We start from the raw sequence: 26,982 nt of genomic DNA on the forward strand, positions 1-26,982 counted from the left end.
GAAGAAAGAACACATAAATAAAACTTGTAAATTTAACTATAATGTGCAATTGTGGAACGTGTTCAGAGTATACAACTAATCCAGAACATTTAAGAAGAAGTATTATACAAAGTATGAACAAAGGAAAGGGTCCTACAACGAGGGGACTCGAGATACTGTTGTAGGAGTGCCTTGACGCCAGGATTGTACGCTTCGATTCTAAGTCCTGAGGGGGCGCAAAACAAAACATGAGTGGACCAAGTTGATATACAAGTAATACTAAAACAGTTATTCATCAACGTACTAACCCCCAAAGTTTAGAAAACTCATATAGCATAATAAGTAATAGGGTTCCCGAAAACCTTAGCATGCCATAAAACCTTCATAAAACATATATCATATATAATGTGCTTAGTAGTGGTATCACAAAGGCATATATAAATCTTCATTCGCCGGAAGGCCTTTCATCACCCGCATGTAGGCATATATATATAAATCTTCATTCGCCTGAAAGCCCTTCATCACTCGACCGAAGCCATATATAAGTATCATTTGCCCGTAGGCATATATAAGCATAGAAAATCATAAACATAATATTTCTAAAATATATCTCATCGAAGTTCAATAGCTCAAACATCATATCATAAATCATAGAAGCGCTCTAGCTTAAATCATCATCATAAACCATGTTCATAGTATATAATCATAAGTCTTTCAAAGAACGTAAATCTGATAAAGCATGATATTTCATAAAGCATAAGTCCAATTTATTCGTAAACGTTTCATAAAACGTAGTTATAAAATCATGCTTTTCATGTATGCATTTCTAGTAATAAAAATCATGCATTTTGGAAGGGGTCCGCTCATAGATACTCTGCCATCGAAGAGTCGTGCAACTAGCGAAGACAGAAACGCCATAAACAAATGCACCTAAGTACATAAAGGTACAAATTAATAAAAATATACTAAAAGGATTAAATTTGGGAAAACCGATTCCTAAAATTGGGCTTTTGAATATATCATATTTGGAATCAGGATGTCGAAATTAGTTTAGGAAGGGTCCGAGCCGAAATCCGAAAAAGTCAACAAAAGTCAAAGGTCAACGGTCAACGGGTCGGGTCAATGGTCAACGGGTTGGATCCGAGTTTGGGCTTTGGGTTTCTACATTCTGGGTTGGGTCGATTCTCATTTAGGTTTGGGCCAAAGGCTTAGGTTGGGCCAGGTCACTACGACTGGGCTTGGGTTCTATGGGTTTGGGCTGCAAGGTTGGGCCTAGGGTAATTGCGTCTTGGCTAAGAGTTTGGGCCAGGTTCCATGGCTTAAAGTTTTGGGCTGGCCTAGGATTATGGATCGAGTTTAACCCATTTCAGGCTGGGTTGGTCGGTTTCGAGGAAGAAGAAAACTAGAGCTTTCCAAGCTCCGTTCAACCCAAAAACTTAATCAAAATACGTCATGCAATATACCAAATTGAAGGCCAAGGAATGAGGATTTGAGACGTACCAATAGTTTCCTCAGTTGTGGCCGGAGTTGGCCAGAAAAAAACAATATGAAACCTACGGTTCTTGCCAGGAAATTGGGGAAAGTCTTCCCGAGTTGATCTCTGCAACTAACGAGTGAAACCACTTAAAAAATACATTACTCTAACCCCAAAACACAACCTAAGAGGTTCTAGGACTTACCTAAGTCGAGGGTTCCCCGGAAAGGGAACTGCACAGTGGTGCAACCACGATGCACGTGATATGGGTGTCCTTTCATTCCAGGCTTTGTGGAACTCTCATGGAGGGGAGAGAGTGATGGTGGTTGCGCGTGCATGAGTGAACTCAAAGAGGAGGGAGGGTTTTGCAGAGAAGATAAAGTGTTCAGGGAGTTTAAGAGAGAATGAGATAAAGTGAGGATAGAAGAGAGTGGTCCGAAAGTTTCACACGGGAATGAGGAAGGAGAAAGGAGAGTGGGCCCCACATGACACATAATTTAAGACCCAAATAGTAACCATTTCAAAATATATTTCAACCCAAAGTGGAATTACAAAAATGCCCTTCCATTCCGTAAATTCCGGGACGGGTGGTTACATCTTAAGTTTGAATCTCATAGATTACAAGTTCAATATAAATTTATTCCTCCACCCCTTAGTGTAATTGTGCAAGTATATAGTTGTATAGAAGAAGTTGATTATGTCTACTATCTTCTATTTAACTAATTTTTCTTTTGTCATAGTCTCATTTAATATATGCTCATATTAACATTTTATCTCTTACTAATCTGCCATGAAAGCATTTTTCTTGTTAATAAATAGGTTACTTTTGGAAGAACAAATGCTAATCTTACCATATTTATATTTGTACCATCTCTTTAATACAGGGGAACCCACTTGTATTGGTGGGCACTACCTTTATTATGGAGGTGATAAAATGTAATAAATGTAACATTATTTTTGGAAGAAATGTAATGAATTAGATGGATATAATCTTTTTTTTTTCACTGAAAATGGAAAGACAATTTTTTTTATTGAAATTCCTATATGCAAGAGTTTTTATTTTTTATTTTAGTTTTTTAGAACAAATGATATTATCTACACTAAAAAAAGAGGTTGGCTTAGCCTCACAATGGATTAGTGTGGTTTAAACTCGCCTTTAACGAGAATCGAACCTAAAACCTCTCACTTACAAATGAAGATGAATACTACTAGACCGTGGTACTAAGTGGCTTTTTTTTTTTTTTTTTTTTTTTTGCAATGATGGATGACGCCAGGCAGACGTGCCCTTGGCCTAATGGCTTCGAGCGCAATTTCAAAGGCTCGATGGTTCACAAAATTCTGGCCTGACAACCAAATAGAAGAACAGAAGAAAATCATTGCGTCGCCTAGGCGCTAGGCGGCTGGCCACCGTCCCGATTAATGCCTAGGTGTTTGAAAATTAAGAAAGGACGCCTAAACCTGCTAAGGTGCATACCTAGACTACCTAAGGCGCCTACCTAGATTGCCTAGGCACAGCCTAGCTCGCCCAGACTCTCCTAGGTTGCAACTAACCTAGACAAAAAATAGATAACTTTCATTTTGCATTTTATCTTTTTCAATAAATTGTAAAAGACTTGTTGAATAGTTAAATACACACATTATATGCTTATTCCCCATGTTTTCATGATGTTCCAATATTCCATAATGTATATGTCATTCTATTTTGGTATAAATAGACACTTATTTATACGAAATATAATAGATTTACTTTAATCTGCTTAGGTGCTAAACCCCAACTCGCCGCCCGACAAGCGTCTAGCGTCTTTTAGAATCTTGGTTGTAGGGTTATATGATGAAAAAACAAGGTCTTTTTTTATTTTATGTAAAAACGACGTCGTTTTTTTTTTACTTCGGTTCAGTTTGGTTTTCATGGGATCAAGATTGAAAAATACATCCATGGGATCAATTTGATACGTGACTAAGATTGAAATTATAATTGCATAACAATTTGACAACCTACCACCAAAATACCACACTAATTAATTAAAAACTCTCTAGTAACTAAACCCAGCATAATACATTGCTTTGAAAAGAAAACTACAGCATCTGCAAAACTTCATATATCTTAATCAAAGTTTGCACCAGCTGCCTGCTTATTTCTGCTACATTAATTAATAACTGAGAAACAAAAAAAGATACCCAAATACTGAAAAACCAAGCTTTTTTCAGATACCAGTAATTATTCATACAAACCTAAAACTTTAAACCGCATAGTTAATGAGGAAGAGAAATTCGCAGTTGATCAGTAAAATGCCAAAGGATTGAAATTGCCCTGTGCAGGAGAAATATTAACAGACCCTTTGAGAAAGAGGCTGCTGCAGAACAAGCTCCATTTCTCCCATTACAGAAAACCGGTACGTAGCCACCTGGCTCACCTCCCACCATTGACCTAAACTCATCCAAAGCTGCATATGGAGTGGACTAGCATGGTGGGGGTGGCCTAGAATTCTAGGGCACTTGGGTGCCAAACCTGAAGTATTTCACACTATCTATACCTAATATATGTTGCTGTGGTTGTGAAAGAGGATGAGAGAAGAGGGTCTCCATTTATATGCATAGAGAGAGAGAGAGAGAGAGAGGCAATGTAAAATGTTGAGAACTGTTGATTGTTGAAAATGTAGGGTTCATTGAGAATCTTCCAAGGCATATGCGGCGACCACCAAAGTTGGTTTCATCATTTTCAGTCCTTTCCTCCTTTTTCATCTTTTGCTTTTCCTTGGATAGATTTTTTAGTGTGACTGTCATATAGGTGATACATTACGTGTTCTTATATAAATGAGATGTTATGTGTGTTAAAAAGTTAATAACTTAAAAATTAAAATTTTCCACCACTTACATAAAAACACGTGATGTACTATCCGCATTCCTGTTACAATTAAAAATTTCTCATCCCCTTGGCAGCCTTGCCATATATAATATAATATAAGGCTAATATAATTAGGGATTTTTTATTACCACACCATATACTTTGAACTTCCACTTGTCACGCGCTCCCCATAGTGTGAGGGATATGGGCGATCCTTTTTCATCTTTTGCTTCTCCTTGGATAGATTTTTTAGTGTGACTGTCATATAGGTGGTACACTACGTATTCTTATATAAATGAGATGTTATGTGTGTTAAAAAGTTAATAACTTAAAAATTAAAAATTTCCACCACTTACATAAAAACACGTGATGTACTATCTGCATTCCCGTTACAATTAAAAATTTCTCCTCCTCTTGGCAGCCTTGCCATATATAATATAATATAAGGCTAATATAATTAGGGATTTTTATTACCGCACCATATACTTTGAACTTCCACTTGTCACGCGCTCCCCATAGTGTGAGGGATTTGGGCGATGGATATGGGGACACATGGCAGGATGATGAAGGAGGGTGCATGCCACTTTTGAGTTGCAAGCACCTGCTTATTGGTGGGAGTACATGCCAATTTGTCTCCATTAAGTCTGTGAGCACAAATAAACAAAGGAAAAACGGGTTTTGAGTAAAGGTTTCGTCCACGTTCCGTTCCGATTTGCTTTGTGAGGATCTCGGGATATCATAAAACAAAAGAAATAAAGTGTTGGAACTCATGTGAATGTCACTAAAGTTTTGGTTGTGAAGAATGATCATGCACAAAGTGTATTGTTTTGTATGGGAGAGAAATCATAGTGCGCCTTAAGTCGGTTGATTAAAGTTCAATCGTTTATGATATGTAAAGTATATATGTTAGCGCTTAAAAAAAAATACACATGTAATGAATTAATCACGTTTTTTTGTATGTAATTCATCCAACTAAGGTATTTGTTAAGTGTCATGACATAAATAGTCCGAATTTTGGTTTTTGATGGTTGACTTGGGTAGATTGCATTAGTCTCTGCTTGGGAGTAGGATTCTTTTATCTCCTATTCTCATTCCCTTTCCTCTCCTCCTCTCACATTTTACTTTTTATCTTATTATCTTTATAAAAAAAATCAATATAAGCTGTTGACGTAATTTAACTGTAACCATTTAAGTAGGAGGAGAGGGAAGAAGAGAAAGATTAGGAGGGACAATAATCATTTTTCCTCTGCTTGATAGTGCACTTGGGCTTGTCTCGGCGGTTGCGGCTAGGTTTTGCATATTTAAACAACCTCAGAGGGTAGTCTTCTGAAGTTGTTGTGGAAGTTGACCTATGTAGCCCAAGAAAAGGCCTACTTGGTAAGACATCCAAAGCTTACATAACGTTAGGTTCTTGGAAGGATAATGATTTGGTCAATTGGCGGCCCTATATGAATCCATCATGCAGCAATAGCCTGAAATTGCATGAGCACGCGTGACCCAACAAGATAATTAGAAATCTTATAGTTGCTCACTGCGAACCTTTGAAATTGGCTTCTTCCACTCCTTCCTGTTCTCGCACTTCTCTAAATTTTAGCACCAATACTACTCTGTAGACCTCCATAATGAAGCAAATAGTAGTGGCAGTTTGATGGAAGTTTGTCGGGAAAGGTTGGTCACCCTAAACCCTAAATCCTATTTAAGCCTAAGACCTAATTAAGTCTTTGAGCAACGAAACCTTTTAAAGTTTGTCGGGCAAGGTTTGACTGGTTTCGCACCATTTTTTTCGCCCTTGGCGCCAATTTTTGCCCGGCAACCTACGACTTGCCCAACTAAACTGCTCCGTTGCATAAAGTATAGGAAAAAACCAAAGCGTTGACCACATGTTTGCCTAACCAAGGCTTATTTTTCGTCGGGCGAAGTGTATTTACCGACGAAATACCTTCCTTCAGGCTAACCTTAGTCGGAAAAATGGTCATTTCTATTAGTGATCACCACCCACATGGGAACTGATGATATGCATAGGTTGAAGGAGGCGCGGCATATTCCTTTCTTTCCTTCAAATGATTTTTTTCACTTCAAGTATATCACTGGTGGCTTTCATAACAAGGAATCATGGGTTGAGTATCTTTATTTTCCCCTAAAAAACAGAGACTACATTTCAATCAGCAGCTATTCTCCAACTCTAATTGTTAAACTTGAGCTCTAAGTCTGGGATCTATGATGATTATTATTATTATTCACTTTTTTTGGCAAAGATGGAAAGAACTTACAAAAAAAAAAGTAAAATAAAAAAAGCAGCTTACAAGAGTGGTTTTAGTATGTCTTGGAGAAAAGCAAGAACCAGAGGATGGTAAATTATAATAACAATTTTTTAAAGTGAATTTTAACGAAAAGCTCTCGGTACTGTTCACTTTAACGAAAAACTCTTAGTACTGTTCACTTTAACGAAAAACCTCATTTTTACACTAAAAAGTCAATCTTGGTATTATTCACTTTACCCTTTATTTTGTCTTTATCGTTAAAACTCAAAGTTTTCAAACCATTTTCATTAGTTTTTTTTATTTTTTTTAAAGATAGTTTTGGAAGGAACAACTCTGTATTTTAATATGGGTAATGTTAGGGAGACTAAAATTCTAAATTAAATTGGCAAACCAAATGATGTGTCACCAACAGGAAATAAACACGTTAATCAACGTTTGAGTAATAATCCAATCATAAAAAACCACATCATTTGGTTTAAAAAATTTGGTCTCCGTAGCATTACCCATTTAAATATTGTTTTAAAAAGTTATATAGTGACATGAAACCAATATTTTTTTTAGTACATCGATATTTTTACATTAAAAGGAGGGGGAGTTCGGTTAAGCCACACAATCGGCAGCCTAATTTGGTATCGAATTCGCTATCCACGAGATTCGAACCTAAAACCTCTTATTTTCAAGTGAAGAGGAATATCATCAGATCGTAGTACTGAGTGACCAATATTGAAATGACATTTTTTTCATTTCCGGTATATATGGTTGTGTATTCTTTTCTTTGATGATCTTTCTTGTGGTCCAGGGCACCTGTAGCAGCATACCTTTCTAGGTAAAATAGGAGTGCACACATCAGCAGCCATACAGCCAAAGGCAATGTTTGCATATAGAAATTCGCTAATACGACAGATCTGATGGAATAGTTGCAGGATATGAGTGACTATTAATAGTGTGAATTGATTCGCTACATTTTCGGAAAATTATGATTGAGTCAAGCTCTCATGATCACCATGCATGCATTTTTAACCACCTGGTAGTTAAGAAAACGTTATTAAGTTTGATTTTGTTTCAACTGTTTCAATCACATATATAATACTTTTCAGTCAATCTTACGACACCCATTGCTGAAGAAAAGAACAAACTGTTCACCTCAGTCCTTTAACAAGATGTCTTGAGTTTCATGCACGAAATAAAAAGAGAAAAAGTGCCATGGTGACAGAGAAAAAGGCAAGTTAATAAAGAATTTGGCAGAGACCCCAAGACTTCCTCTTATATTTCTTCACTTGAATTAGAACAGGTGCACTTTGCAGCTCTTAACCCACCAAGCTTTCAAAGAGTGCTACAATTTTTAGCTTCTGAAATTCAAACACAGCCAAAATTTAGTCAAGAAACCCTATTTCCTGACAATGCCTACTTCTGCATCACAACCCTCGCAAGCACCAAAAGCAAAGTCAAATCTAATTAGAACCATTGCTATAGTCTTGCTAGCTTCAATTGTCATTTTGGGTCTTGTGGTGCTCATCACCTGGCTCATTGTGAGGCCGAAACGCCTTGTTTACACCATCGAAGATGGTTCGATCCAAAACTTCAACCTAACCAATAACCACCTCTCAGCGGATTTTGATTTTGTCATCAGATCCTATAATCCCAACAAAAGAGTCTCCATATACTATGACTCTATTGGCGCTACAGTGAATTACAATGACCAGACTCTGGCATTTTCCGGGATTGAACCCTTCTATCAGCGCCGTCGAAATGTGACCCGCTTTGATGTCAAGTTCACGGCTCCCTCCACTGCACTTTCCAGCTCTGTCTCTAAGGATCTAATGCTTGAGAAAAGATCAGGCAAGATTCAGTTTGATGTTTGGCTCAAGGCAAGGATTAGGTTTAAGGTCGGAGCTTTGAAGTCACACCACCGCACTCTAAGGGTTTCGTGTTCCCCAGTGTTGGAGTTATCAAGGCCTAAGAATTTGAAAAGGACGTACTGTTATGCTGATATTTGATCAAGCCTGCGGCATGCATGTAATTTCAATGACTTAATTTTTCTCTATTGTTTGGGATTTAATTTTTATTCAATTTTTTGCTAGTCAAACTGTTACAAGCACTGTTTTCTTCATGTATTCTTGAACTATATATGCGTGTAGTCATTGCTGTGTATTGTTTTGTGTGGAAGTGGTCAGTTTTCTTGTAAGAATCTTGTTTGTGATACTTATTCAATTTATTTATTGTAAATTTGTAACCATTCCATATGGATTGATCAGACTGCTTCAGGGTGATGATAATTTGTGATTGAGTTCTTTATTTTGTTCTAAATTATGGACGTTGGTTCGAGATAGCGAAAAAGTGTGGGCTTAATTAGCCTATACCATGTGTTGACCTATTTACATTTTTGGATGCATTATTTTGTATCAATTGCATGTGATGTCTTGTTGCCAATGGATGCTAATCCGCCTAATGTTGAATTCAATATCAAGTTTCCGGGAAAGGAACAACAAGACAACAACAAGACGAATCAAACTCGTCACTTTGGTACGATATAAGTGTTGTGCGGAAGCGTCAAATATGAAACCAATAAGCTACAACGGCAAAATATGATAAGACAAATAATCCAAATGACACAAGGATTTATACTGGTTCGGCGTAAGCCGACGTCCAGTTCCGAGACGGCGAGGAAATTCCACTAATATCAAAAGGAGATTACAAATAGAGTTCAACACTCAAACCCAAATCCCACATACACCCAATAGCTCTCACTCATACAAAGAACAAATGGAGAAGAAGAAACACATACCAAATCCTTCTATCCCAAAAGCCACAAAATGTAGCACAATATCTTTGAATGAATGATTGCACAAATGGAGAACAGTAAAATAGCAGCACTCAATTTTCTTCTCTATTGGCTGTTCTTCTCTATCGGCCGCTCTCTGTTTTTCTGCTATCTGCTGCCACTGCGTTTCTGCTCCCTCACTGACCAAAAGGCATGAATTGCCTTATATAAGGCTGGTGCCTTTTAATCAAACCCTAGCTGCCATGTGGCTTTCAAATGGGTAACAAAAGGCCAAACCTATTTGGGTTTGAGACAAAAAACTAAAGGGCTAAGAAGTATTGAGCCACAAAATCCAACAATCTCCACCTTAGCGAAATTCCCGAAAGCAACATAGAGTCGACTCAACAATCATCATAAGCACCCAAAATACGAACTAGAGACAACGGAAGCTAAATCAAATTCCACAAGCTCTCGGTACTCATAATGATCTCCACCTCGACTCAAATTGTACCAAAGCCAACAAAAGTAGACCATTTCTCTACCATCTTCTCCAAATTTGCAAACCATAAGTGCCTTGATAAAAACAAAAGGTGATTCAAACGAAGAACTGAAATTCTTCAATATCACCAACAAAAGATCAAGCACACCATACCAAAGTTGGACACACAACGAACTCCACCTGCTCACAAACACCATGGTCTTAAACTGCACCAATAGACTGATTCACATAGCATGGCACATTCTCCAAGTCAAAACTGATTACAAATTTGGCAACAAGGTCTCACATACCACATACAAAAATATGCCCTTCACTCAAGTTTACCATCATCACATGAGCACCAACAGGACAACCAAAATTTCAAATTTAAATAATCAGCAGGAGATCCAAAACCACACCTCAACTGGAGTCTTCAAGAAAACTAATTGCAGATGGTGGAGACCAACAGACCAAATAGCAGTGGCAAACAAATCCAACCAAATGTCCATAGACCAAACAAAGTTAGAAAGCATTTAACTTGCCTTCTACAAGAGGGTTCCACACAAATGTTCCACATTGCATGTGGTGTATCCAAAATAGTGTGGTGTCTCACTATCCAAACTTTGCATAACTCAACAAATTGGCCCTCACTGAATTCAACTTTACCAAAAAAAGCAAAACCATACCAATATCCAAAACAATAAAAACACCGATGAAGAGCAACTGACATAACACAAACATACATAGAGGCTACTAAGCAACTTTCTCAAATCATAACAAAGAATCCTTACAAACTCTTAAATCTCCATATGTAGAGGAGAGATTTAAGAGTACCCACAACACCAGATTCCTTTTTTTTTTTTTTTTTTTTTTTTTTTAAATTTCAAATCTGGTGTAGCCAACTGTTATCATAGACATTATCTTTCAGTTTTGGGCAATCAACTTTCCAATGCCCTTCCTTGCGACAATAGTTGCATGTGTTGTTTCTGGTCTTAGACTTTGATCTCAAATTTCCTTTATTACTACCTGAACCATATTCCCTATCTCTGCCTCTTGCTATCAAAGCCTTAGAATGAGAATCATTCAAATTTCCAAATACCTTGTTCTTTAACTCTCTTGAATTCAAAGCGGCTTTTACATTCTCCATACAAATAGAATCTCTCCCATATAACAAAGTTTCAACAAAATTCGCATACGAATGAGGTAAAGAACACAACAAAATCAAAGATTGATCCTCATCATCAATTTTATTATCCATACTTTTCAAATCCATAATTACCTTATTAAACTCATCAAGATGGTTTTGAATAGTTGTACCTTCAGTCATACGAAGAGTGTACAAACGTTGCTTCAAATACAAACGATCGGTGAGGGATTTGGTCATATATATACTCTCCAACTTAAGCCACAAACCAGCTGCAGTAGTTTCATTATCCACCTCACGAAGAACTTCATCATATAGTGATAACATAATTGCACTATGTGCTCGATTCAAAGCGTCTTCTTTTTCTTCAGCAGACCAATCTTGTGGCAAGGCTTCCACACCCTATAGCGCCTTAAGCAACCCTTGTTGAACTAGCACAGCTCGCATCTTAACCCGCCACAGGCTAAAATCATTCCTCCCATTGAATTTTCCAATATCATATTTCACCGACATATTCGAAGGTTTCATAGACATACTAGTACAAAGCCCTAAGTCGAAACCTAGAGCTCTGATACCACTTGTTGTGCGGAAGCGTCAAATATGAAACCAATAAGCTACAACGGCAAAATATGATAAGACAAATAATCCAAATGACACAAGGATTTATACTGGTTCGGCGTAAGCCTACGTTCAGTTCCGAGACGGCGAGGAAATTCCACTAATATCAAAAGGAGATTACAAATAGAGTTCAACACTCAAACTCAAATCCCACATACACCCAATAGCTCTCACTCATACAAAGAACAAATGAAGAAGAAGAAACACATACCAAATCCTTCTATCCCAAAAGCCACAAAATGTAGCACAATATCTTTGAATGAATGATTGCACAAATGGAGAACAGTAAAACAGCAGCACTCAATTTTCTTCTCTATTGGCTGTTCTTCTCTATCGGCTGCTCTCTGTTTTTCTGCTATCTGCTGCAGCTGCATTTCTACTCCCTCACTGACCAAAAGGCATGAATTGCCTTATATAAGGCTGGTGCCTTTTAATCAAACCCTAGCTGCCATGTGGCTTTCAAATGGGTAACAAAAGGCCAAACCTATTTGGGCTTGAGACAAAAAGCTAAAGGCCTAAGAAGTATTGAGCCACAAAATCCAACAATAAGATGAAATTTTCTTTGGGGGTTTTGGGGTGGGGGGTGGGGTGGCGGGTTAAGGTTAAGATAGCTTAGTGGGTAAAAAAACTTGAAAATATGACTTTAATCCCTTAAATTCAATTTTTTCCATAGAAAAACCCGACATAATTTTTTTACTAAAACAAAATCCAATGACTAGGATCCACCTAAGTGAATTCATTAATTATATATTACTTTACACATTTTATATTTTTAGATGCCTAAAATACCCCTATTGCATATTTGATGTGCACAATTAATTCTATGCAGATTGTAAGGAGAGAGTTAATAATTTCGCAAAAAGAAAAATAAGGCATTAATGTTACAAAATTCATTGCATATTAATATCAAATATGAGAATTGTTGACTTAATTCTATGTATCTGGCATAATGAGTTCATATATATATTTTTACAAAAAAAAAAAAAAAAAAACCTAATATATGTAATAATACATATAAAAAAAAGTAATTTACCTACCATGTACAAAAATTTTATTTGATTCAAAATGTGTATAAATATGTGTGTGTGTGTGTGTGTATTTATATAATTAGACCATATTAATTTACCTACCTACTATTTGAAATGTTCATTTCCAATGATGCAAAATATTGTATACCAACAACAAAATATTGCATAAACTTAAGGAATTGGATCATGCTTTTGATTTTATCTTTTTACCTACAAACAATCATATACATATTACTTTATATATTTTTACCAAAAATACGTCCCTAATAGGCTAATATATATAATAATACATGAAAAATAATTTACCTACCATGTATACAAAAATGTTATTTGATTCAAAATATATAATCTAGGTTTTCTCAACCAAAAAAAAAAATTATACCCCGTGTGTAATATAATATCTTTTTTTTTTTTCACTAATACATGGAGAATAATTTACCCATAACAAGAAGAAATGTAACTTGATGTATTATATTGAAAAATATTATGTCATACTTATATTTATACAACAATAAAACGTGCCTAATATGTCACAGCCCGTCCCAGAATTACTAAATACCGAGGACGTGAAATTACAGAAACGCCCTTAAACGGGATTAAGGTGCGTAAATTTGGTATTTGTTTTACACTAAGATCCTAAACTAGGGTTAGAATTATATTAGTATGTGTTAATTTAATTTGTGTTTGGACTTAGGGTGGGGTCCTACCCCCTAAATCCCTCCCCAAAACCCGTTTTTGTTGTCTCTCTCATCTCCCTAGTCACTCTCTTTCTCTTTCTTCATTTCAGAAACACTCATTCCCTCTCTCTTACTCTCATTCTCTCTCAAACTCTCGGACAAACACCCAAGACCTTGAAAACTTCACAAGTTAAGGTTGAGGAAGGTAGCATCGTGTTCGTAAGGACCATACGAACACATTGATATTATTTTCAGGTAAGATTTCCCACGATTCCATGTAGAAAACTTAAGCTCCGAAATTGCTACTGTTCATGAACTTAAATTTCGTTGTGTTTTAGGCTAAAGCAAGATCACCACGAGTCTTAGGAAGTCCTAAGGAGGCTCGGAGTGCCTCGTTTGAACAAAATGGACGTCGGGAACGTTGGGTTCGAGTTTGGCCGAATTTGAGGAATTTTGGAAGGTATGATCTAGTTGTTTTTAGGCCCTAAAACCCTTCCAACGTGATAGTACATGTTAAATGCTTCATTTTGGTATAAAATTCGAAGAAATTGGTTGAAAAACGAAGGAGAATAGTGGATTTGAAATTTTTCCAGAAACCGGCGAACAGTCGCCGGCGACCGGCGACTCGCCGGAGAAGACAGGGAATCTTCCGTCAAGTTTGACGGAATATTCCGACGCCGTTAGTTAACTTTAACGGAAACCGTTAGTTTTTAACGGAATATACTAGGATTTGACGGAATATTCTCTAACGCCGTTCACTGTAGCCGTCAGTGTGCATGTCACGTGGCCGCGCGTGGGCCGCGCGTGGGCCGCGCGTAGGTCCGTGCCACGTCAGGCGCGTGGGGGCGCGTGAGACCTCCAAAAATTATTTTAAAAATTTGGGAGTGATCCTGAGGTTGTGTAAGTCACTATGGTATATTCATATACCCAATTTGAGCATCGTATGAAGAATTAATTACCTAGTTTGGTTTAGGTGCGTTAAATGTGCGTTAAATGATTGTTTTAAGTTATTTCACTTCTAGGTGGAACTTTTAACGAGGACGAGCACATCCAGGGGCGTCAAGGGGGTTACGACCCGGCGACATACCAGTGAGTGGGCATTTGTTTTTATATATACCTATATACTCGATTCCCCAGAAATCAAATTTAAATGAAAAGTATATTGAAATGAAATATGATGTGATTGCCATGCATAGAATATTATGGATATTATGAACTGTCGTATGATGCATATATGTATGATGGTGCTGTGGAAGCACAGGTAAGTATTTAATTAATATTATGATGATGATGATGATATATTGAGCTCATATCCTGCACCATGGTTTAGTGCTTATAGTATTCACCGCATCGCACGCTCGCCTTGGATCCAAGTAGATGCTGGTCGTACAGTCCACGCGGAGTGGGTACGACGGGCCAGTCGTAGAGTGTTAGTGAGATTATGACTGGTGGGTGACCTTAGGTTATTGTATACAGATGATTGATGAGAGAAGCACTAGAGCGAATATTACCATGAGTCGTTCAGACTACATTAGGTGGTTCCGACTTATGTGCAGAAGGCCGGACAGGTCACGCGGAGTGACTCCGGCAGAGAGTGAGATTGATAGATGTTGAGCTCTAGGTTCAATCGTTCAGGGCTATTAGAGGGCCTCCGATTGATTATTTCTTTTACCTGATTATATTATGTTAATGCATTCATACTAAACTGTTGAAATTGGCATGGTACATTCTTTATTGAATCTGTTATAAGATTGATGATTGAGACAGTTGAGATATATATATGCTATATACTATTTTTCTGGGAAAGTATACAGGTTTTCCAAAAAGGGGTTATAAATGTGGATTTATGAAATGATTTGGAAAAGCTTATTTTCGCCCACTCACGTTTTCTGTTTTTCGCCCCTCCAGGTTCTAGTTGATAGTTGAGGCGTTGGTGGCCTACGAGGACTGCTTCGACGTTCTGACAGACTAAATAAATGTAGGATTCACCCGAGGGTGTTGTAAATTAGTTATGTTCCTACTTGACTGCACCTAGATGCTTATGCTCTGTTTATGTGTGTTTAGTACACTCTTATGCACATAGAATGCTAGGTTGTAAATAACTGAAATTAGTGGTTTTCGTTGACTCGTATTTTATTATTAAATCGTTTCCGCTTGCGTTATGGTTACGTCACACTCACGTGACGGCCAGCACGTCCTAGTCTTCGGGTTAGGGTGTGTCATAATATATGTAACAATACATGATACATAATTTACCTACAAGTTAGAGAAGTGTTATTTGATTCAAAATATATAATATGGATTTAGTATAATTTTTTTTAATAATTGGAAAAAATTAATTTACTTCCCAATTAATGCAAAACATATATATCACAAAAAGGTAAATTTTTGGTATGATATGGATACAATTAATGCAATATAACACTTTATATATTTTATTTAACATTTTCTACAACTTTTAATTTGGAATAAATTTAGGGATTTGGGAAAGTGGTATGGGTGTAAATAAATTATATTAGTAGGTCAATAGTATTCCAATGTGGCTGCAGATTTTAAATTTGGGCTTTTATTGAACGTTTATATGTAGATGAGTTTTTATCTAGGAATCATGAGTTGTAAGGGCCAAAAACTAAAGCATCCGTAAAAAAACATATTTTAATGACGAGCTTGAATGTCGCATGCTTTAAAATTATTAAATGAAATCCACATCCACATTAGCGGCATGTTTACGTAAGGGGACTGGAACAAGAGGAATGGGAATTGCACTCCTCCCCGGTTATTCAAGTGTTTACCAACACTTGAGGGAATGAAATGTATGTGGGACCCATCTAATATGGGGAATTAGACTCTTAATATACCCGGAACCAGTCTCCCAAACAATAGATGGGATTTGAATTCCAGGAGAAAGCCTCTATTCGGAATCCCTTTTTTCTATCCAAAATACCCTTATCTCGTCTCCCTTCCACCTCTTTCTCTACTTCTCTGTGTCTTTGCGGGTAGTGACCAATATCAAAGGAAAAGAAAAATCAGAAGAGAAGAAGAAGAAGATGGAGAAAAGTGATGGAGAACCTGAAAAGAATGGGGGAATGGAGTGCGGTGCGGTCTTCACGAGAAACAACAAACAATTGGCTGATGGGGAAGAAGAATAAGAAGAAAACAAGAAGAAGAAGGGAAGAATTAGAAGAAGGGGAGGCTGAAAAGAGTTGGGGGGTGGATAAAAAGAATTAGGCGATGGGGTGCAGCTTGGGCTTCAGGAGAAAGAAAAATAATTTAGGGATGAGGATCCGGAGAATTTTTTTTATAAACTGTACAAATTCTTTTTAAAGCTTTTTCATAGTCTTCTAAAAAAATTTATCAAAAATATAAAAACTATATACTTGGAATATGAGCAATTTAGTAATTACATTAATTTTCATTCTGATTCATGTATTTAAGTAAACAACTTATATAAATAAATATGATTCCTACTCCGATTCCAAGAAATCTTAGTAAAGAGTTTTAATAGGAATCTAATTCTGATTCCATCTCATTTCAATTCCCCATCAATCCAATTCCCCTCATTTTGATTACGGATTAGTAAACAAGCCCCTAGGTGTGAAGAATGCTAAAGAGAATGATAATGACGAGCTTGAATATTGTTGTTAGCGAGATTAAAACTAATTTATTCTCTCAATCTTTAGTGTAAATATACCATTGTGTGTGTGTGTGTGTGTGTGTGTGTATATATATATATAAATTATTAAATGAAATTCACACACGAAAGTGTACCAGGAGTACAAGTTATGCAGTAGGAGGAGAAGTCTTCCCCCTTAAAACAAGAGCTAAGTGTATTTTTTTGTCAAATAATAGATTTTGTTAGATTAGACACTGACAGGGTTCGAACCCACGTCGTCATGCAATGACTCAATTCCTTTTCACCACTGTAGTAAAGGGTCACTTGCAGCTAAATGTATTAACTTAATTAATAAGTAAAAATTTAAATTTACTTTTGAGGCTTTTTGACTTTCTTGATGGTGTGATGGTAGATAATCACAGTAAGTGGTCTAGTGGTAAGGACGTTAATTGCGGCTCCCCAATAAACAAAAAAATGTAAGAGGTCCCAGGTTTGATACTTCGAACTAGTAAGTATGCTGGACTATGGCCACAAGCAGGTGAAATTCTCCTTAGCCTCTCTGGGTCCAAAAATGATGGATAACCGTGCTTGCCATCAATTGTCCACATTTTAAAACAAAAAAAAAAAAATGGTAGTGATGGTAGATATCTGCCTAGCTAATTGAGATTGGGAAACATAAGTAGCCTCAATTTATTTAAAACTTATCAAAATATTTTAAAGAGAGGCATAATTAAAGTTTCTTTTAATATTTTAAATAAATAATATATTTATACTAAGAAAAAAGAATTAGTATCGAACTTGTCATATACAAGATTTTAATCCAAAACATCTCCTTGCTAGGCTAAAAATAAGAAGTCACGTGTACTGATGAATCTAATTAGAAAATATAAACAGAAACACAGCTATTAAAATGAAACTAACGCCACAGGCAGCAATAACCATATAATGACATGGTGAATTGATTTACTTGAGATTTATTCCATTTTGGTTAGACTTTTACATTCTTTTGTTGAGAAAAAAAAAATTTAATTAAGGAGGGCTAATGAGTATTACAAAACCTTAAGGAAATAAAAATGTTTATCTAATCAAGTACAAAGGATAATACTTGCCTTCCAATATTTGAGGATTTATTCATTTTTTAATAACGACGTATCATTGTTTCATAGTACAAATACAATAATAAGAATAGTTCATTCTTTATATGTAAGAAGTCAAATATTATTTACGTACAACTATGCAAGAAGCGCATCATTAAAAAATAATTAACTTTTTATATGTAAGAAGCCAATCAATATCCCAACACAAATATGCCTAAAATGTAAAGTGAGCTTGGCCATTCAATTGAGAAACTCCAACAACTCTACGACGACCATGAACAAAATCACCTCCATTCCAGTGATCCATCTCCAACAAACCGCTTTTCTTTTTTTGTCAAACATTATAAAATTACAAGGAAGGACAGCCCAAAAGAGAGGCAGCCCAAAAGGCACAATCGAACTTAACAGAAAATACAATGAACTGGCCCAATGTTGTCAATGAGCCGCCCAACAAAGGGACGGCAAATGGCTTAAGGTGATATGAATATAGTCGGTTTCAAAAAGAGAAAGGTTATGCTAGGAGGATTAAATTTCTATACTAAATTTTGTAAATCAAATGATGAGGAAGTTGATGATTAAATTATTATTTAAATTTTGATTAATGGCCTTATTAGCTCTTGGTGAAACATCATTCGTTTTGCAAATTTGGTTTAAAAAGGGTGCATTTTTGCTCACCCACATTAACTTTGGTGTATGCTCACCATACAACTTATTAGCTGCCATGTGTCCCTTCGTCTAACCCTAGTTACTTGTTAATTAAATATATCATTTTCAATTTTTAAAACTAATTTTAATCATTAAACTTAAAAATAAATAAATAACTCAAACTTTGCCCAACAATATTTCATTCCCCACCCACGCCAACCATTCAATTGATTCTTCAAAGTTCCACTGACACACCCCGTCCCGAAGGAGGGCATGCTGGCCGTCACGTGAGTGTGATGTAACCATTTACACAGTTCGGAAGCTTTAAAAAAATACAATTACTATGATGAAACACCCGAGGGTGAGTCCTACTTTTGTAACTTCTGTCAGAACACCGCCGGATTCCTCGTAGCCACCAAAGCTCTGCAACTAGAACTTGGAGGGGCGCAAAACAAAATTGAGTGGGTCAGTAAAACAAAGTTTTTTGAAAACATTTCGTTTAAAACATTTCTAACCCCTTCAAGGATGCATCACTGTAGACCTCATAATTACCTTTATCATCTTCGGGACGGGGTGTGTCATCCACCCACCCACCCATCCAATCTTCTTCTTCAGGTGCATGGCGAATCTACCATGATTTCGTCCTCTGCCCTCCCTCCTTTTTCGTCCACTGTAACAACATTCGGAGACCACCACGACGGATGCGCCTTTGCAGCCATGAAATTCAATAGCAACCTTTCCTAAAGAATCAACCCTTTCTCTTTCTTGCGAGGATATTTCTGTGCACGTACAGATTTGATTTTCCGATTTGGGATTATTTTCTTGGCGAGGACATTTGATGGGTTTCTTTATAAACTAAAATAAAATTAGAGTTACAGTGTAAGAAGGAGAACGGAGACATGGTGATTCACCATGGCACAAAGAAGATTGGTTGGGTGGGGGTAGACTTTGAAGAACAAATTGAAGGGGTGGCGTGGGTGGGTAGTTGTTTCTAGGGTTTGGTTGGGTGGGGAACTTGAAGGGTTTGAGTTTTTATTTTTTATTTTAATGTTTAAAATTAGGTTTAAAATTTGAAAATGATATATTTAATTAGCAAGTAACTAAGGTTAGAAGGATGGACACATGGCACCTAATAAGGTGTATGGTGAGCATACCCCAAAGTTAGTGTGGGTGAGCAAAAATGCATCCGTTTAAAAATTTGGTCTCTCTAGCATTATCCAAAAGGGAAATAGTTGAAATTTAATTAGTATAGAGAATTGTTATTAACACTCCAAAAATCTCATTTTGCACTTGTTTGGGCTCAAATTTACACCATCGGCTTGTGCAATCGAGGTCGTTGAGTGAGCATAGCTCCCAACCGTTGGATGGAAAAGTGAAGATAATGTTGTTATTATTAAAAGATAATATTATGATTTTTATCATAATAATTATTTTTTAATATGAATTATCTTGACATATTCTTGAATAGGATAAATAGGGTGCAGATTATATCCTCGTAGAGACAGGCAGAACAGTTCAACTTAACTTGGATTTGTTAACAGTGTACCGTGTGGGTTAGAGCAACTTGGCTTGGATTCTTATCATGACGCATAGCATGGGATTTGCAAGACTTGGATAATGGTGAGATAGGAGACCTAAGTAAGCTAAGGTGTTGTCAGATGATGGACTTGGCCTGCATGCCATGTGAAAAGCTACCAGTTATATATATATAACAAAGATTGTCAATGGTGCCGTGTGAAAAGCTACCATATAGCCTGCATGCCTATGCCTAATTATATATATATATATATATATATATATATATATATATATAATGATGGTTATTTTGATGGGCATTATTTGAACCAATCCAAGCGTGCAGGTTATCTTGGGATGTGATAACTGATAAGACTAAGCATAAGGATCAGATTTGGTTGCATTTTTGGCTAAGTTCAGAGTCGTAGGAGTATAAGGATTATCTGACGCAATTTGTGGAAGAGTCCTAATACATGGCAGAAGCATATATCAGCTTATCAACCAACGTGTATATGTCCCTATAAATACGGAGGCAGTGCATCATTCAGGGAGCTCCAATTGAACACACAAAACTGCCCTGCGCAAACTCTCTCAACAACTTTAAGATTTTTTATTTTCTCTTTTCGCTGACACATCTTCCGTTGGCATCAACAGCACTGTGAAAGCAACCGGTGATATCTTAAGTCGGCATAGATAGCTCTGTCACCGTAGAATCAGCCGGTCTCGCAGCATCTTCTGTTGGCATCAACAGCACTGCGGCGAGGACGGTTGATTACCTATCCAAGTCTCGGTCGAGAAGGATTTATGAATCCTTATTGGTCGAGGTCATCTCATCAGCCTTCTTGGCAAAGTGAGGTGTTACAGTTATTACATTCGGCACATTGAAAGCCGAATTTGATATTGAACTTCGTAAGAATAGTAACCTTGTCTTCAGGTTTGAGAGCCTAAGAGGCCGATACGTGTTCCTTTCTCGGCCGCAATCGCAAGACGCAGAAGTCAGCCGCGCACCCAACGCAACATCAACAAAATTTACTCCTCGGCCGAGCTCGGCCGACAAGTTGGCACGCCTCGCATTCACCGAAGGACGTAGTTAGCTTATTAATTACTCGGCCTGCGCGCCACGTAGGCTTGGTAGTTTTGAGGGTCAACAACACTACAAACTTTCTATAATTAGAAAGAAAAATACACTTGTAAGAGTGTAGAATGAGATTTTTAGAGTGTTAATAGTTCCCTTAGTATATTAGGATAAGGCTTTTCAACCAAAATATTCCTAAGATTGGCATAACTCACTTTGTTTCATAAAATTTTAAATTGATAAAAGTGGTACTGATTTGTTCACCATCAATCATTATGGTTATTCTGTGAAAGATTTTGTTAAATAAGGACCAAAATGACAAAAATACCATCAATTTAAAAAACAATAGGCAAAAATAGTTTGACAAAAATTGAGGGTATTTTTATTATTTTATCCTTATTTAACCAAGATTTTTACAGAATGACCACAATGATTGATAATAGACAAACTCAATCAATCTCAAAAACCATTTTAGACTAAAAACACACCCACAATGATAAATTATAGAAATCCACTTCAAGTGCTCAAGTGGAGGGAGAAAATTTCCATCTCTCCACTTGTGCTTTAATTGATTCTCAATGTAAAATTCCTTTGACAAAAAAAAATATTTAAGTTTTTTTTTTCCTTTCTTTCTAGTGTAATATTATTAAAACTAACGAAGAGCCTAGTTTTAATCCTTAAACCAATAACCGCTCCAACTAAAAGTTGGTTTTCTAGAATTCACATATATTCCAAACTAAAAGTTGGATAAAATTGAAATCGTTTATATGTATTTCATTTCATATCATCATGATTAGCCAAGTCATGTTTCAACTAATGATTGTGAACTTACTAATACTTTTTTACAAATTAGTTATTGATGCACTCAATCTAGTAGTAGTGACAACTCCAATAGTTTTAGTTGATTAGATGGGATTGCATCAATATTGTGATCCCATCCATATGATTTGGTACGAAATGAGCCAAATGACACGATATATCCATGCATATATAATATGGATTTCGGCTATATTTAGTATCCGTGCATTTAGGCCCATTTGATAAGTTCTTAACCATTAGACTAATCTAATGGATTTCAATCAGTCCATGTCAACATAATTGTATTAGAATAAAAGGAAAATTAATGAAAAGAGTTTGAAAACTTTGAGTTTTAATGATAAGGACAAAATAAAGGGTAAAGTGAATAGTACCAGGATTGACTTTTTAGTGTAAAAATGTGGTTTTTCGTTAAAGTGAACAGTACCGGGAGCTTTTCGTTAAAGTTCCCTAGAATAAAACACACAATTTACACCGTATCATTCACTCGTCTCTTGTTCCCTATTCTTTTCCTTGCCCTTCCCTACCTCCTGCTTATTTTCCTGTTTACAATTTTCGACTCCATATCTCATTTGACAAACCAAAAGTTTTCCAATTTCCCCAACCCCCATTTTTTCCAATCTCAGTTTCATAGCCCAAAGTGCCACTCCTTTTTTTGTTCTTGAAATAATTGTTGCAAGGAAATATGATAAAACAAAGGAGCGAGAAAGATGAACTGAAAAAAGAAGAAGAAAAGGAGGTGACAATTTGAAGTGGTGGAAAGATAGAGGGAAGAAAGGGATTGTCCATGAGTCATGATCGTTTGGATTTTAAAACGGTGACATGACTATTCAATGGTTAAAGTTGGTTTTTAATGAATCTAATGGAGGCCATGATCTATTCATAGGTTTATAGGATTCCAGGTCTGATTGTTACGAATATGATGAAAAATCGCAGGAGTTTGGGAAGGATGATGAAACTGATAAAGAGGGAGAGACGGTGAGCACTACTGTGAAAATGGTCTAATACAATTATTGTGCCGTGGATTGATTCAAATCCTGTAAAATAATTTAATGGTAAAGATTTTGCTAAATGCAACTAGACTAAATGTAGTGACTCGAAATCCATATTGTATTTAGGACAGTCACCATCAGACATGCTTCATCCACTACATAACTATGTAGCGTATATTTCAAAAGGTAGAGGGGGAATTTTGGATATTTTAAAATAGGTTAAGTACGGATAGCTACTTAATTTTGTAAGACATTTCAAATAATTACTCATGTATAGAAAATTAGACATCCATTATGTTACAAACATTAAGTTGATGCGAGTTTCACTCTCAAATCATCTATAGAGCTCTAAATTCCTATACCGACACCTTTTTTAACTAGATAAATTTAGCATTTGTCTTGGTTAAGAGGGGAAAGAGAGATCATATAGATTGAATTGGATGTTGGTGATATATAGTAATTGATATTAACAGTTATGCATGGGGTCCAACCCTTTTATTAGCCACGTACTCTTTGCTTCCAACCCTTAACAACCATACAAAACATGTCACATGTGGATATATATTGACGTGGTTGTTGTGTTCTCAAAAGCAAAGCAATCAGCCTTTCTATTCTAGACCCTTCCACTACAGTCCAGTAAACTGGGGACATTTCTGCTTGGTCTGGTACTGCAAAGGAAATATCCATTAAGATCAAGGACCGGAAGGACGACAATGTGAAAAAGGAGGGGCAGAGCTATATACATCAACAAGAAAAGGATTTGAAAGATGGGTAACCCAACACATTTTTACGTATCTCTCTGTCTCTTTGTCATAGTCCATATGCATGGAATAATTTGGCAACCATTTTATTTGCAATTAGTCTTTTCTTTTCCGTACATTTTCTGGATTGTTGGTAAGGGAGATACTTCGGTCCCCTCACAAAAAAGTGGCATTGCAAAATTGAGTCCTGCGTTGATCTCGGTAGGTACGCCACTCATGGAATTTAAGGAACCCACATGCTACACCGCTTGTGTGGGCCCCCATTAATTTCTTTGAGTTCCATTCTTGCGAAAGTACTCCCCAGGTGGGATACTTAACGCGTTAGCTACAGCACTACACGGATCGATACGTACAATGCCTAGTATTCATCATTTATGGCTAGGACTACTGGGGTATCTAATCCCATTTGCTGCCCTAGCTTTTGTTTCTCAGTGTCAGTGTTGGCCCAGTAGAGTGCTTTCGCCATTGGTGTTCTTTTTGATCTCTATGCATTTCACCGCTCCACCGAAAATTCCCTCTGCCCCTACCGTACTCCAGCTTGGTAGTTTCCACCACTTGTCCAGGGTTGAGCCCTGGGATTTATAATATTGCTTGATTATTAAGAGAACTATCTTTGTCAATGGCTGACCTATATCTATACTATTATTAAGAGAACCCTCATTGTCAACTTTTTGCCACTTTTTTTCTATTTTGCCCTCAGTTTTGATACACAATACTTACATAAGGAGGGCAAAATAGTAATTTTGTATATTTTGCCCTTTTCCCCCCTATTTTGCCCTCACTTTTGATACACAATACTTACATAAGGAAGGCAAAATAGTAATTTTGTACCTTTTGATAAAATGACAATCGTATCCCTATTTTTCCTATTTTACCCTCACTTTTGATACATAATATTTACATAAGGAGGACAAAACAATAATTATGTAATATTAAGATAAAATATGCACTTATTAAGAGAAATTGTCCCACTATCATTTTTTCATACTCTTTTTAAAGTTCAAAAAACTAATCACACTCCTTAATAAAAAAACAAAAAAAATAAAATGAAATTGTTCACACACATAGAGTGTGTGCTCATCGGCTAGTTGTAATTTACATTAACTCACTTTCTCTGCCACTCTTTTTTAAAATCTTTTTATGTAATAATTATTAAGGGTAGTATTGTAAATCCCAGTTAACATTTTCTGTTTGTTTTCCTAGCTATAATTAGTTAGATGAGCTGTCATTTACTCAAAGGATATTCTCTTGTATATATATATATATATATATATATATATATCAGGATCACAATGTAATCTTATTCATTAAGAAATATAGAAAGATATTTTCTCTATCATGGTCGACTATCACTACATTCGGGAAAAAGTCTTGTCCAAAGCTATTTCAGTCCATTTTATCTGCACTCAAGACCAGATTGCTGACATTTGCACCAAGTCTCTTTCTAAGGCTAGGTTTCAACCACTCAGGGACAAACTTTCACTTCGAGTTCCTCAGTTTAGTTTGAGGGGGGATATTAAGGGTAGTATTGTAAATCCTAGTTAACATTTTCTGTTTGTTTTCCTAGCTGTAACTAGTTAGATGAGCTATCATTTACTCAAAGGATATTGTCTTGTATATATATATTAGGATCACAATGTAATCTTATTTAGTAAGAAATACAGAAAGATATTTTCTCTATCAATAATAGGTTAAATAGGTAAGAGTTCTCTTAATAGACTTATAGTAAAGATAAAAGAAAACGCATGCATAATGGATCTTCCACACATGTATAGAAGTATATTAGGTTTCAACTCTTATTTGATTAGGTATGAATGATGAGTGAATTTTTGTATGCATGTGGGGCTCTTTTTCATTTCTCGGGGCTTTTCCCAAATGGTTTCTCCGAGAAATTTTTTTTTTTCTGAGCCCGACTCCACACATGTACCTTATATACGTTGTTGACGTATTTTGATTGAATGAAATCCATTTTTGTTGACAATTTTTTTTCATAATGTTATCAAAATAGAAAGCCACGAGGTTAGATAAGATTTTGATTTTAGCCACTTGACTAGGTGTTAGAGTGCTTAAATATTAAACGTTGTTAATCACTTAAACTATAACTTAACCCAAAAGAGAAAACAAAAAATAATCATAAGCATTTTATAGATGATAAGTGAGCTAGTGAGTGAGCGGCAGAAGAACGTGAATGTTCACGTATTCTAGGATCCATGCATGCAAAGAGGTAAGCAGATGTGCCATTACGAGAAAAACAAGATGCATGCAGCAAAAGCTGTGGGGTTTGGTCTGCCTCAAAAACTAAATTAGTCGAGGCCAGCACGTGGATTTCATAATGTGTACTACTTGAAAACCTAATAAATTGTGAGACCATGTTACTCATTAAAAAAACAGTCATGTCTAGTTCCAATTTTTATTGTCAAATATATGCAACTAACTTCAAAGACATAATAGCATGTTAATATAATGAGAAAAATAATTTTTACTCATTTTTTCTTTCTACGTACTTTTTTTTGTTTTTGTTATTCTTTGATTTATTTACTCTAACGTTTGAAAAGAAAATAAGTGCAAAGGAACAACAGGGATGAGAAATCCCTACCCAATAACTAATAAGCTAAGAGGTTGTAATGTGATGGTCAACACTAAGCCGACGTTATAACCTCATCGAAGGGTGACATTACAACACCAACTTAATGATGAAACCCATAGTAAGGAATTAACAATGTAAATAAGCTTGAACCAAATGTTCTTTATTAAATTCAAATGTAAACTACCTTGCAAATCATAATCAAGCCCCTTACTTGGAGACACAGGTCAAGAGATATAATCTCATTAATATCACATCATTCCAACGCAAACAGTATTTCATGCAACAATTAACACAGTGTAGTACAATGCTACGCATAATCAAAAGTATGATCATGCAATTATTACAACTAGATAAAATAAACAGAAAACATCATCACCCAAGTCTGTAGGTGAAAGCCTCACTGCCAAGCCTACTCGTCTCCCAAATGTCTCCTTTTTCTCATTACATCTTAAGGGGTCGACAAAATTAAGTGTGAGTGGATCAAGTTTATCTAGTCAAAATCATTTGAACATACTAACCTCCGTTTTGAAATCACATATATAGTCAAAAACTACATAATAGTTATAAAATTCATATCACTAGGCTTGTCATATCAAAAAAAGTAATTCAATCAAAC

General features: G+C 36.2%; 1 protein-coding gene and 1 long non-coding RNA gene across 2 annotated transcripts; both read left to right on the forward strand.

Moving 5' to 3' along the window:
* The first annotated feature begins 7,825 nt into the window (after nt 1-7,825).
* On the forward strand, nt 7,826-8,835 carry LOC126588688 (uncharacterized protein At1g08160-like). Its single transcript, XM_050253797.1, has one exon. The coding sequence runs from the start codon at nt 7,960-7,962 to the stop codon at nt 8,554-8,556; it is 597 nt and encodes a 198-aa protein (XP_050109754.1). The 5' UTR covers nt 7,826-7,959; the 3' UTR covers nt 8,557-8,835.
* Nucleotides 8,836-13,116: 4,281 nt separating this feature from the next.
* Nucleotides 13,117-15,210, forward strand: LOC126588761 (uncharacterized). The gene is made up of 5 exons (XR_007611599.1): nt 13,117-13,189; nt 13,376-13,520; nt 13,604-13,725; nt 14,288-14,354; nt 15,174-15,210. It is a non-coding gene; the product is annotated as an uncharacterized LOC126588761 (long non-coding RNA).
* Nucleotides 15,211-26,982: the final 11,772 nt, after the last annotated feature.

Source organism: Malus sylvestris, chromosome 11 (assembly GCF_916048215.2).
Source record: "Malus sylvestris chromosome 11, drMalSylv7.2, whole genome shotgun sequence".
Lineage (NCBI taxonomy): Eukaryota > Viridiplantae > Streptophyta > Magnoliopsida > Rosales > Rosaceae > Malus > Malus sylvestris.